This window comes from Abramis brama (genome assembly GCF_963993115.1).
Source record: "Abramis brama genome assembly, chromosome: 4".
In the NCBI taxonomy this organism is placed as follows: Eukaryota; Metazoa; Chordata; class Actinopteri; order Cypriniformes; family Leuciscidae; genus Abramis; species Abramis brama.
The window spans coordinates 47,229,932-47,243,674 of NC_139966.1; the positions used below are offsets into that span (position 1 = coordinate 47,229,932).

Sequence of the window (13,743 nt, forward strand, 5' to 3'; positions counted from 1 at the left end):
TTGCACATTCTCATTCATTTACTAAAATTAGCGATTTTAGTCCAAGTAAAAAAAAAAAAAATATCAACGACTAAAACAAAAAACTCAAATTGCATTTAGCTGACCTCCAAGTCCAATAGATCTGGATCAAAAGCCCCCAAACTGATTCCATGAGGTCTGTAATATCACTAGATAAACAGCCTGAAACAGCCTCTAATGCCCTCGGTGTATCACAAATCCCTGTAATTAAGACTAACGAGAACAATCATGTACTTCAGTAGCAAACAGTGTGTTCATGAAGCCACTTAACGTCCGGTCCCACAGCCGGCATAATTTGTTCAAAATCAAAAGTCCCTTTCCTTGCTCTTATCACAATTGTTAAATAAGGATATTGACCTGTAAATTCCTCAAAAGGCTTCGGCATCACGAGGCCCCGACCGCTATTTGCTGTGATGGGTCCGTGTTTGTTTTTGTCAAAGTGATTCGATATGTTTTGCAGTTGCAGCATAGTTTCTTATGACATCTCTAAGCTTAGGGTTACCTCTCTCTTTTGCTTCTGAATAATTCATGAACAGAAATCCAATACTATTGAGTTGGAGTGAGAGGGACTCAAAAAAAAAAAAGTTGAATTACAAAACATTGCATTCTTTCATCTCGTGAAGTTTTGCGAGGAGCAAGGGTCAATTAAGAGTCCTCTGGCTACGGTGAGTATGAATAATGCACCACAGGGCTGAAAAACCTTGGGAGACTTGCTTTACTTGTGTAGATTATTGACGCTCCTACCGCTTTTTTCCCCCCTCCTCTCTCCTCAGGTGAAAAAGGACCCTTTGTCTATGGTGTCTCTGACTGTTCATGCCTCAATAGCCTGGAGGCAAAATGGGCCTAATTTGCACAGGTCTATTTTGGGGCCAATTATTATAATACCAAATGTTCTGGAAACACAATAAAATTGAAAACAATAAAGAGCAGAGCCGCCAATATTGTCATACATTTTACATTTTAATGAAGCTCTCATTAAAGATGTATTTTATCAGTTTGGCGATTCACATTGCTTCACCTTTTTCAGTTTTGTGAGATTTAATAGCTTTTACATGCGTATAATACACATTTATAGGTGATCTGATACAAAGCTATGTGAAAATATACACCAGAATTAATGTGTTTCACTTAATAGTTTTTAGTTGTAACTGAAGAGTTGCTCCTGACATTGATGTCTCAGGTAGGCTATGTTCATAAAGAGCTTTCGGTTCGCAGAGAAAACATAACTCAAGGGCACGGTCTCATCTGGCACCTGAGAAACAGCTCTTATGTTATGGGGAACATTGCACACTGTAAGTGTTGTCATATTAAAAAGCATTGAGTTGTGTAGGCTAATATAATTACACTGTGTCCTGCATGGCCTTAATGGGATAGTTCACCTCAAACTACTATTAGTTGTGTCCACTTACAATCAAAACAAAACGTGCTTTTGAAAAATTGTTTTGGACCCCATTGACTTTCATTGTATAGACAAAAATACGGAAGATGGAAAATCATTCTGCTTAGGAACAAAATGAGGCTGAGTAAAGGCATATTCACACCAAGAACGATAACTATAAGCGTTCACACCAGCAGACGATATCATTCTGTTTACTATAGAGAGCCTAAGTCCCTCCCCTCCGCTTCCGGCTCATGGGACCTTACTTCAAAAAATATGTATGGTAGGCAAAGGCGAGAGACAACTTATCTTTTTATTCCGTCTGAACTGTGCCCTGTATTAAACATATGATGTTTGTCAATTTAAAAGATAATTATGAAAGTCAAGAAAGTCGCAGTTTGTCATAAAACACAAGAGTAACATTTAGTTTTATGTGAAAATCGCTCAATGAACTACATCTCTCGTCTCGCACTATGCACGTCACAAGATCCGTTGCTCGTATGTGTGCAGTCTGGTACAAAACACTCAGGCATGACGGCGTAACGTTACGATTATAACGTAAGACTATAGAAAAAATGACAGACGTTAGCTTCAGTAAAGTTAGCTTCATTCATTGAGAGAAAAGGTATGATGTCCGACGTGCGCCTTTTGGGTTTGTAGTCTCTGTAATTACGTATTTTCACAGTATTATACCTCAACAGTTTTACATCAAACTGCGACTTTCTTGACTTTAAAATGTATCTTTTAAATTGACAAACATCATATGTGTAATTCAGGGCACAATTCAAACGAGATCAAAATATTTGTTGTCTCGCGCCATTGACTACCATACAATATTTTAGGCTTATTTAGGGACTTAGGCTCTCTATAGACCGTATGTAGCCCCGCCCCTTTTCAGCACTGCGCTCGTTGTCATTTGACTTCCGGTCTGTATTTTCACAGCGATTTTGCGTGTTTATTAATGAACGGCTCGTTTTAAAATCTTCCCGGTCGACTGACATTTGTTAAGTCATCTGCTTTAAACATCACAGCCCTCATGATAACTTTCGTTAACTTTACATTAAGTAAATCCACTTCAAAAGCTAATTACTCCTGGACAGCAATATACAGAGCGACCGCAAAAACGGAAGTTAACAGGCAATATTCTAAATATGGCGGCGCCCTCGTTTCTCTCTGGTTTCTATGGAAGCCCGTTTCCGCCACGTTGAGTAAAAAAAAAAAGATTCTTTAAGTCATAATAATGAGAAACTTTCTCGAAATAATGACTTAACATCTCGTAATAATGAGAAACTTTCTCGTAATAATGACTTAACATCTCGTAATAATGAGAAACTTTCTCGAAATAATGACTTAACATCTCGTAATAATGAGAAACTTTCTCGACATAATGACTTAACATCTCATAATAATGAGAAACTTTCTCGTAATAATGACTTAACATCTCGTAATAATGAGAAACTTTCTCGTAATAATGACTTAACATCTCGTAATAATGAGAAACTTTCTCATAATAATGACTAGGAAATATTAGGCTTGTTTGAGATGCGCCTAGCCTCGCCTGAAATGTGTGCGAGAGTAGGCAGCTGCAGTGAGGGGAGGAGTGAAAAAAGCGCAGGCAAGACGGACAGTTCTCTCTTCTCGCAATGGATCTGACACCTGTGAGATCAAAGATGGATATCGCGGGATTCACGATATTCACGCTCGTGCACGGTGTTGCTAATAAACTGGATGTAATTTAAGTTCTGTTGCTTTTATATTAAAATAAATAAAATGAACAAGACACCCAAAGTACTTGTTATTTAATTCCATTCCAAATACATGTTTATCAATATTTTTTTCTTTAATACAGACATATGTGTTTTTATTTTTTATTATTTTTTTATAAAAATTAAATTGCATAACCCAAAGAGATCGCACTGTCAGATAGTTTGGGAATATTCACACATAAAATATACACATAAAACATGATATTAGAGTTTTAAAATCAAACATTTTAAAAGAGAACAATACATCACAGTTGTTTAAACCAATGAGCATTAAGCTGTGTCGTCAGCAAGTCGTTTCCCATCATGCTTTTGATCAGCGCAGTCGGTGGAGAGCAACTGCGCTCGCCTGCAGAATCCGACACATCCGCCTTGCGATCGCGAGAGATTTTTGACATACGTCAGCATGACATCAGAGCAAGGCGGACCGCACTCGGACACATTTCTAACCGGCATGCATCTCGCGCTGATCACCGGTGATCGATTCTGCGCAGATTTTGCTCATCTCAAACAAGCCTATTCTGAAAGTGATTCCAACTGGATTCCAACGATATTGTTTCTTTGTGCTGTTATCGTTATAGTTGTAGTGTGAACTCTGCTATTCTTTTATATTTAGAACGACATTTAGAACTTCTCGTTATAGTTATCGTCCTTGGTGTGAACAGGCATTAAATCATGACAGATTAATAATTTTGGGGTGAACTATCCCTTTGCCTTGACCCCCCTGAAGCATGCAAAATAAAGCTTTTTTCTTCAAAACAATAATATTATAATCATTACCGATGTTTTTAAAAAAAGCGTATTCTGAGTTTTGGTTTCCCTTTGGTTAATTCTTTGGAAACCAAATCATAACATTCATGGAACATTTTTTTAGGTATTATTTTTATAAGCAAAAACAAATGTTCCGGGAACCAAACATTGCTGGGAATCTTGTCATATTCACAAAAAAACAAAAACAAAAAACAAAAAAAGATATAGAAATATGGGAAAGGGTCGAAAGTAATTGCCTATGATGGTTTGGATGTAACATCACAACCTGAATGATTAAAATGCCTTTTTGTGCAATACACAACAACTCTAAATCGTCTCATATTAATGCTCAAATCATGCTTTATACCAGCTCAATGTTTTATTTGTTCTTAATGCAAGAGGTCTATAATGGTCATATATTATACAGCAGGTTGCTGCACAATCTGTCATGTTGGTCAGAGGCTGGAAACCTTCAGATAGCCACACAGGCAACACTAGATGTCAGTGTTCTCGCTGATGTCGAGCTGCAAGCTTTTTGTTTGTGGGGAGAGGAAGGAGAAGCATATACAGTAGTTTGAGAAGTTGATGTTGCACTTTACAACTTGCGGGTCCTAATGGATTTCCTTATATTAGAGGGACTGTCTATAAGGAGTTGGGGGCTATTACTGTGCCAAGCCTGATCACGGGGCATCACTTTCATCTTGCCAACACTCTTGTATAATTAGCAGAAATTTGCTGAGATGTGTTTTCTCCTCCCTTCATTTCCTAAGATGAATCATCAGGAGTATAGACTAAACTCCCTTTCTTAACTCCTAAGATGCAGAAGTTAAATGTAAAATTAATGGTTCGTCTTATTTAGAGGATAAATTTAGTATTTTTTTCAGCTTTGAAGCTGTTGGATTCACCTAACATGCCTCAGACACTTCTGAGGGCGCATAAGTTTGAGGTCTGACAGAGTCTGTTTAGCATCATAATTACATAAGTACTTTTCTCATGTGTGCTCCTTCTTGTTTTTAATGATCGTAAACAAACTTGTCATGAATAATCTATCCACTCACACAAGTTTTAATCCTGGGGTATAAAACATGCCTGTGGTCAGACAATAATAATACGATTTTTTCAGGGTCATTCTATAAAATTGTGTGCCTTTAAAGAAAGTACATTTCTATGTAAACTGACAGATAACAAATGACAATACAAAGTGTTTTTATAGAATTTGATGCTGGCACAGGGTTGATTGTTTCCTTAGTGACAAACCTCACAAAAAAAAAAAAATTTATATATATATCAATTATTTATTATATAAAAAATATTGTTTCTGTATTAGTAAGTGAATATATATGTATTTATGTATGTATGTGTGTGTGTGTGTGTGTGTGTGTGTGTATATATATATATATATATATATATATATATATATATATATATATATATATATATATATATATATATATATAATTATAATAAATGTATATAGATATGTCATCTCGGAGAAAGACAAATATTATTAATTATTATTATTTATTTGTTTGTTGACGTCAGCTTTTCTACTTTTAAATAAATGTAATTGGTTTACACTTATAGTATATTCTTATGACGCCCTTTTCGTGAAATGACCCCAGTGCTGTATCTACTAAACGTATTGATGACGTCACGGAGGACGGCTCAGTTTCGATGTTTGGGAGAACCAATCAGAGCGCAGTAAAACCCGGAACTTCTGAGAGCGTAAGAAAGAGCGCCTGTATTCAATTTGAAAAGCAAGAGCAACATCAGGTATGGAATGTTTTTATGTTTATATAATCTATATCGTTTTATAAACGTTACAGATTTCCTTTGAATGGCGACTTTATTATGAAGTCATATATTGTACAGTATTAGTTTCAGCCTCAGAGACACATGAAAACAGAAGTGCACTTCTGTATTTCAGCCATGCTAACAAGTGTTTCTTTTTTTGAGTAGTTCAGTATGTCATATTTAATATGGTATATTGTGTCAGTCGCGAGCGGTGACTTTAAGGAATGCAGACTGCCTTTGTAATGCGTTCAAAGTGGCGACTTGGTAGGTTTGTGTATATTTTGAACATCTGTTTTTAAAATAGTTGTCGAAAGTGGGAGTTTTGTTTTAAAAAACAGATTAAAGAAACATCACGCATGACATGAACAGTTTTGCTATTCATAGTGTCAACAGGAATTTCATTGTTAATCAACTAGATTCTAACTAACCTACTTGTTTATTTAACCCTCAGGTTCTGTTTGGGAACCTTGGGACCCTTAATGTATGTTTAAAGTGTGTTTGTTTTCATATAGTCTACTTAATTCGGTTACACTTTACAACAAGGTTCCATTAGTTAACATTAGTTAATGCATTAAAAAACATGAACTAACAATGAGCAATACATTTGTTACAGAATATATGAATCTTTGTCAATGCTAGTAAAACAAAACAAAAATACAACTGTTTATTGTTAGTTCATGTCCATATGATCAGATAGGCCTACAATCTTTGATTCTAATAATGTATTAGTTGTACATTTAAATTAACATTAACTAAGATTAATAAATGATTTAGGAATATTTTTCATTGCTAGTAATGTAGTTAACTAATGATAACAAATGGAACCTTATTGTAAAGTGTTACTCTTAATTAAAAAAAAAATACTGCTGGTAATTTTATTAGCTAATCGTTTGCGAGCTGATTATAAACACAATTTCTCAATGAGACACATCATATTTCATACATTTCATTAAAAAAAAAACATCCCAGAATAAATGTAGACTGTACTGTAGTACGTTGCTGTGGCAAAAACCCAAAGAAAAATACAATAAAAACAAATCCAGCTAGTTAATAAGGTCTGTTTGGACTTTTTTTGTTGGTGTCAAACTGAACCCAAATGCAAATAATTTTTCTATATTCAGGGATCCCACATAAAAAAAACCCCTAGAAATATCAGTTAAACTTCCCTGACCTGCAAACATCATGGAAATGAGTAAAATCTTAAGTCATGCAAAAAGTCATGATAATTTGTCCCTCAAATTTGATTGGTGGATTAGAACGTTGTGGTGATGGGGATCCAGGAACATGTTGTACTCGGTGAAATCATGTACACCATATCTTAACATAACCTTCAGAGCAGTAAAATTGAGTGGGAATGTTTGGATGTGCTCCAGCTCCACTCCTCATCCATGTGGGTCTGCTGGGAGGCAGATCTGTGGACTAGCCTGTTCTGATGATGTTAGACTGCTTCATTTACAGGTGTTACCCAACACCTTTATATGTAGATGCAAGTGTGTTAAGAAAACAAGAGTTTGTCTGTATACTTCTCTGTTTGTAAGCATATATAATCATATTCTCCTGAACAAAAGAAAGCAGTCTTATTTAAAGGGTTAGTTCATTCAAAAATTAAAATTCCATCAGCAATTACTTCCCATCATGTTGTTCCAACCCCGTAAGACTTTCGTTCATCTTCGGAAACACAAATTAAGATATTTTTGATGAAATCTGAGAGCTGGCTCACTCCTTCATAGGCTGCTAGGTAATCGATATCTGTCATCCCAGAAAAGTTAGTAAAGACATTGTTAAAATAGTCCAAGTGACTACAGTGGCTTTACCTTAAGTTTATCAAGCGACGAGAATACTTTTTGTGCGCAAAACCCCCAAAAAATAACGATTTATTTTCTTCTGTGTGGGCCACGTAGTGAGTTCACGTAGTGTAACAGCGCAGCGCTTCTGGGTTGTACGTCAGAACGTAGGCTCACTATTGGCCAGCATCACACACACATGACCAGCGTCGGCCAATAGCGAGCTTACGTTCTGACGTACAACCCAGAAGCGCTGTGCCGTTACTCTACATGAACTCACTCAGAGGCCCACACAGAAGAAAATTAATAGTTGAATAAAGTCGTTATTTTGATTTTGATTTTGCGCACAAAAAGTATTCTCGTCGCTTGATAAACTTAAGGTAGAGCCACTGTAGTCACTTGGACTATTTTAACGATGTCTTTACTTACTTTTCTGGCATGGCAGATATCGATTACCTAGCAGGCTATAAAGGAGTGAGTGAACGAAAGTCTTACGGGGTTGGAACAACATGAGGGTGAGTAATTACTGACAGAATTTTCCTTTTTGGGTGAACTAACCCTTTAATACAGTATAAGCACTGGGTTATGCAAACAAACCCCGCTGGTTGCTACATATTTAGTCTTTTTAACTAGGTACTCCTGACCCCAGTCCTCCTTTTCCTGGCTTTTAATTGGCTTCACTGGGCCTAAAATGCTGCAATATTTCTCGAAATTGACTGCTTATTTGAGTTTCGAGAGTGATGCAATTTACAGTAAGTTGCTGGTAAAAATGGACCATGGCTTCAGATGCAGCACTTAGCAGAGGCTTCATGGGGCACGCGTAACTTCAGGGGATGCATTTCACGTTCGCTGTAGAGGTTTTGTACAAACAAGGAGACCGGCGCATGGCATATGGGATGGGATTTTTTTCTTTCTTGATGCTTTCACTCCTCATGGATGCTCATATGCACACCGGCTCGTGTGCCCTCTCGGTCTTTTCGGGTTGATCGGGCTGCCTTGTTTACAGTGTGTTATAGAAGGGCTGACGCCAGCCTCCCTCGGGAGAGAACAAGGGTTAATTGCTGTTAAAGTGTTGGTCTCGTTCCTCTTTCTGGCCCTGACGCTCCATTAGAGCTGACACTAATGAGGCAGTGCAGAGAGGACACCCCGGAGTCCAGGGACAGCACCACCGGCTGGGGGAGGGAGCCATGATGGAGAGACTTTACTTAGCTGAGAGAGAGAGAGCACACACTAAGTCATAGATCAAGAGTGTGTGTTGTTGAGGATGTGTGTAGGCTTGGCTTCCCTTAATTGGTGGCTTACCCTCTGCATATGTTGTTTGTTTGTCATTAAGAATACACAGGGGAAAGAATCGCTGGTCGTCCCTTATACTTGGTCTTTGCAGCCAATGGCGTTCGCTTGGTTATATTACCGCATTATTGACTGTAATTTACAAATATCAAAATATGGATTTAAATAATGAAATTGCCTGAATATTTTTTTTAAAAAGTGCTTTATAAATAATTGATCATTGAGCTCAACAAAATATATATGGCTGATTGGCTGCAATAATTTATTAAAATATATATTTAAAATTTTAAATTATATTATTTTAATTGGTTGTTTTTATCAATAAGTACTTTATAGAATTAAGTTAATTATATAAAATATAATAAAAATTATTACAGGTTATAATTATATTATTAAAAATAAATATATTTATACTTTGTCATTTATTTATCTAAATATTATGAAATGTAATATTTAATGTATTATTATATTAAATAATTTAATATAATAATTTAATTAATAATGTAATATCACAAAAAGTTATTTTTCCATAATATATATATATATATATATATATATACTGTGTGTGTGTGTGTTTATATATGTATATATTAGAATATATATAGACTATATGAACTTTCTGTATTTCTAATCAAATTATTAGACTAATTATAAAAAAAAAAAACGTATATAAGCAAACCCAATTAAATATAAAAGGCTGAAATAATTTAATAAATTAAAACAATGAATAAAATAAGTTGATTATAACTGCAAATATTTATATTATTTATTTCATTTTCTGTCATTAAATTGCTATATTGGTCAACCAGTAATTTGAATGGCTTGATTTTCTGCATTGTAGGTAGTTACACTGATCTGGAGTCAGCACCTTCAACTGGTCTGCCATGAGTTTTGCTCCGAGTCCATTCACCCCCATGGGCAGCCGCAACATTCAGGAGCAGCGGGACCGCTGGGAGAGGAAGAGGAGCCGCACAGCCCGTGAGCTAGTCCACAGCGAACAAAGATACTGTGAACAGCTGGATCTAGTCGTCACGGTTAGTCTCTCTACAGGCCCAACATTACACACACGCCCATGGGCTGAATTAGCAGTTCTTTTATCAAACAATACGCTGATGGTGAAACACTTGTCAGGGTTGGATTCGGTCATCCTTGGGAGCAGCAACAGAATAATGCGTTCGTTGCAATGTGTTGAACATTAGAATATCCTAATTAATACAAATCTGAAATTCTAATTATCTTGGAGTGCTTTATTCACAGTTTCAACAGCACAAGGTTTTCTATTTATTGAGTGCTCCTTGACACCATCGCAGGGCTATTCTTTTGAAATTCATGGTTTATAACCTGTTCAAGGCTTTTTTTTTTGCAGCTAATTGGGTTTACCTTTAAGATCACTGAGCTTTCAAAGCCTTTTCTGTGCGTATTATGTAGATTATATTGTGTGTAACCACAAATATACACTCGAATCTCACTCATACAGGTTGTTTATAACATAATAATTGCCGTTTGAAAAGCTAACATACTGAACTGGCACATCCGCCTCGTTGTTTTATAATGCCGCATTCTGATTAAACGGTTGACCATCAAAACTTGAGAAAGCGCACGTTCTCCTTCACGTCGTCTCCCACCTCTAGTGAAGCTGCGTTAGATATGCAGCTCATATTAAGCCGTTGGAGGTAATTGAGATGTCATTGCTGCAAAATGCTCGGCTCTCCACAGATTTGTTCTCGCTTTGTCTCAAGGGTATGCGACGAGAGGTGACACTCTCGGTAAGATGAAGAGTCATGTACGAGTGGCGTCTGAAAATTTAATTTTCTCTCCCTCCTGTCTCTTTCTTTTTCTCCAGTACTTTGTGGAGATCTTGAAGGCCAAAGGAACCCTCAGGCAGGACATTAGAGAAAGCATCTTCAGTTCAATTAAATCCATTCATTTAATAAACCAGTAAGTATCCTTTAAATAATTAAGAGAATATTCACGCTCAGGGGAGAGAGACGGCTGAGGGTGGCTGGCTTTGATACCGTTTAAAAGGGACGAGAGGGTAGGGTAGTATTAATTGGGGTCTAACAAGAATCAAGTTTGAGAACTTGGAGATTGCCTGGTGTGCCTTATCTTATGTTATTCTGTTTAATTGGATTGCGAATCGATGCGGATGCTGGATTTAGGCTTACAGCTGCACTTTCTCCTGTGTATTTCACGTTATCCGCCATGGTTGCCATCATTGGTGACGGCTGCCTATTCGTAATGGCCACTGTTTGTGTCTTCCAAGCTTTATGTGTTGATAAAAATAAGCTTTTGCGGTCGCTGATGTTTTAAACATGCATTTTTAATGAAAACGTACATTATCATGCGCTCATTACTGACTCACAGTCTTTCCACCTGGCTTTAAGACTACTGTATCAGACTGCTCAATACAAGATTTCAAGTCAACATGAAACACCATTCGCAACCCATTTTTATTTTGCAATCTGATCAGAACTTGAGAAGTTGATGGGTTGGAGGGGAATAAGGTTGTCACAATACCAAGATTTCAGTAGTTTTAATGTTCTTTTTGTGCTTATGCACATGGCAAATACTTTTATTCAAAACAGTACAAGGCGTTTGTATTTTTAGGATCAAACCCATGACCTGGGCAATTTTGTGATTTTATTTATTTATTTATTTTTATACTAAAAAAAGCTTTTGAATTAAGTCAAAATAATATTAAATAATATTTTATTGATATGATTCAATAAAAATATTAACAAATTGAATTAATAATGGTTTGTAGCCTTCACGTTTTAAGTAATTAAACAGTAATAGCCAATAAATATTTAATTTATAATTAATAATTATTATTATTTTTGGGGGCGGGTGGTCAATATTCATGGATTAATATTAACAACATAGACAGTGGCAGGTCTGTTGGGCTGCGTTTAGATTTAATATTTTAATACAAATCCTCGACTCGTTTACGTTCTCTTAGGACATTCCAACATCAATACCAAGAAATGCATTTGACCGTGAGTCAGTGTTGTTAATGTGAACTAAAACTGTTAAAAATTGTTTTTGGTAATTACTAAAGCTGAAATAAAATAAATAATAACTGAATATAAGTATTTTTATTATATAAAAATAAAAACTAACACAAATTACAAAAGTTTTAACAAAAATTTATCTGAAATATTACAAATAAAACTAAATTCAAACTATTAATAAATACTATAATAGTTTAAATAATTTAAATCAGTGTTTCTTAACTGATGGGTCGAAGAGTACAGTCAAAGAAATGACAACAACAACAAAAACGTAATTCTAAATGTTTTTCTGATGCAAGACTTTTATTTTGAAGTGCGTGCCTGAGTGCTCTTGACTCTTCTGTCAGACGCAGTTTAAGTAAAGAGTGTCTGAGAAAAACGTCCGGATTCAGTGTCTGCTGTCAGATGAGATATTGTCAGCATCATTATTCTAACGTTATTTTTGCAAATTGCTACGAAATAAAAAGAATTCAGAAAAATGAACTCACGGCACACACTCTTTTATTGCGCACGGAAATGTGGAGGTGCGAATGCGGAGTATATCACTTCACTATATAACTGTAGTTTCTGTAACCTTTTCCCAAAATTCCACTTTATTTTCACTTTTGTGCTATTTTCTATATTTTTGATGACTGTGATGCCTCATACCAACATACTGACTCTATATTATTATGAAAAACTAGTTTGGGACTGCTGTTTAATAGCCTTACTTTATAATATTATAGTGTTTAATCATCAGTGCTAGTGATAGTCTTACAATTTACGTGTATGTTAAGTAAAGTGTGTGTGTGTGTTCATTTTTGAGAGATAAATTTGCTAGGTTCAAATTCATAAAAATGCGGGTTGCAGCTTAATGACCATGGGAAAATATGGGTACCACGGCCAAACCAGGTGAGAAACACTGATTAAAATAATACTAAATAAAATTGCCATGAGCGCTTGCAGAGCACGAATGCAAATAAGCAAATTATACTAACATGTTTTTAAATTTGAGCACTTGAACTGAAGTATCGGTACTTTTGACTAGGGCAGGGGTGGGGAAAATGTGTGATATTTGAGCTGAAAATAAGTAATTTCTTAGTCATGGATATAGTCTGAAATAATAGCAAGATTGTACATTTTAAGGAAATAGTGAACTTTAATTTCATCATGACTTTAATAACATCTTTATATTTCACCAGTGGTAAAGTGATCATGCTAAGTTGAGCCGTGACTCTTCCGCATACAGACGATTAGACACTCTGCTTGAGGGGCCTTTATGACAGCTTGAGCAAATGAAAAGCCAGAGCTGCAGAAGATGAAATAATACATCAGAAAAACTGGCCTTAAGAGCAGTCGGCATTGATCTTTCCATGCGGGATGGGCAGACTAACAACAAATTAACTCACAGGTGTCAAGAAGCCTGTCCTTGTTCATTTTATCTGAGGCTATCTATGGCACAGAGCTCTCGTGAAGCGTTTGGTGTTTTGATGTACCACATTTGAAAGCAACCAGCAAAAGCAGCAGCCCTCTCCACTAATGTCCAATAGCCTGCGAGCGAACAAGCTTCCAGCCTTATTAACGCCTTTAAGCCTGTATTAGAGAGATCATCGCTTCTTAGCGCAGGTGAAACAGTGTTTGATATATTTAACAACCAGATCAATCTCAGAGAATTTGCCTGACAAGCTCAGAGACACGTTTCCCAACAGGAGAAACATAGTGAAGGATATTTCATTAGTCTCGAATTGGCCGAAGTTCTCGTAAGAGTTACTGCCCAGTGGTTTCATTGTGTGCATATTTTGAATTACCAAACCACTAGAAAGGGAACTACTGACTGCCTTCGAGGGCTTCATCCAGGCCTCGTTGATCGAGAATCATAAAATTGTCTGAATAATGAATCACCGTGGGTCCCCGAGGCTCCCATCAATGCCTGATTGACGGGCCTCTCTACAAACAGTGGCTGAATGAAGATGGAG

At 36.3% G+C, this 13,743-nt stretch overlaps 1 protein-coding gene across 2 annotated transcripts in view; it reads left to right on the forward strand.

The window, feature by feature from the left end:
• The first annotated feature begins 5,612 nt into the window (after positions 1 to 5,612).
• The window catches only part of arhgef39 (Rho guanine nucleotide exchange factor (GEF) 39), a 41,647-nt gene continuing 33,516 nt past the window's right edge, over positions 5,613 to 13,743 (forward strand). The window contains exons 1-3 of one of the 2 annotated variants that reach the window (XM_084111301.1): positions 5,613 to 5,682; positions 9,619 to 9,811; positions 10,621 to 10,715. In XM_084111301.1, coding sequence (XP_083967427.1) covers positions 9,662 to 9,811; positions 10,621 to 10,715 — 245 coding nt within the window. In that variant the 5' untranslated portion in view covers positions 5,613 to 5,682; positions 9,619 to 9,661. Of the gene's footprint in view, positions 5,683 to 6,165; positions 6,185 to 9,618; positions 9,812 to 10,620; positions 10,716 to 13,743 lie in introns of those variants that run through there. The other variant, XM_084111302.1, reaches the window with a different exon arrangement.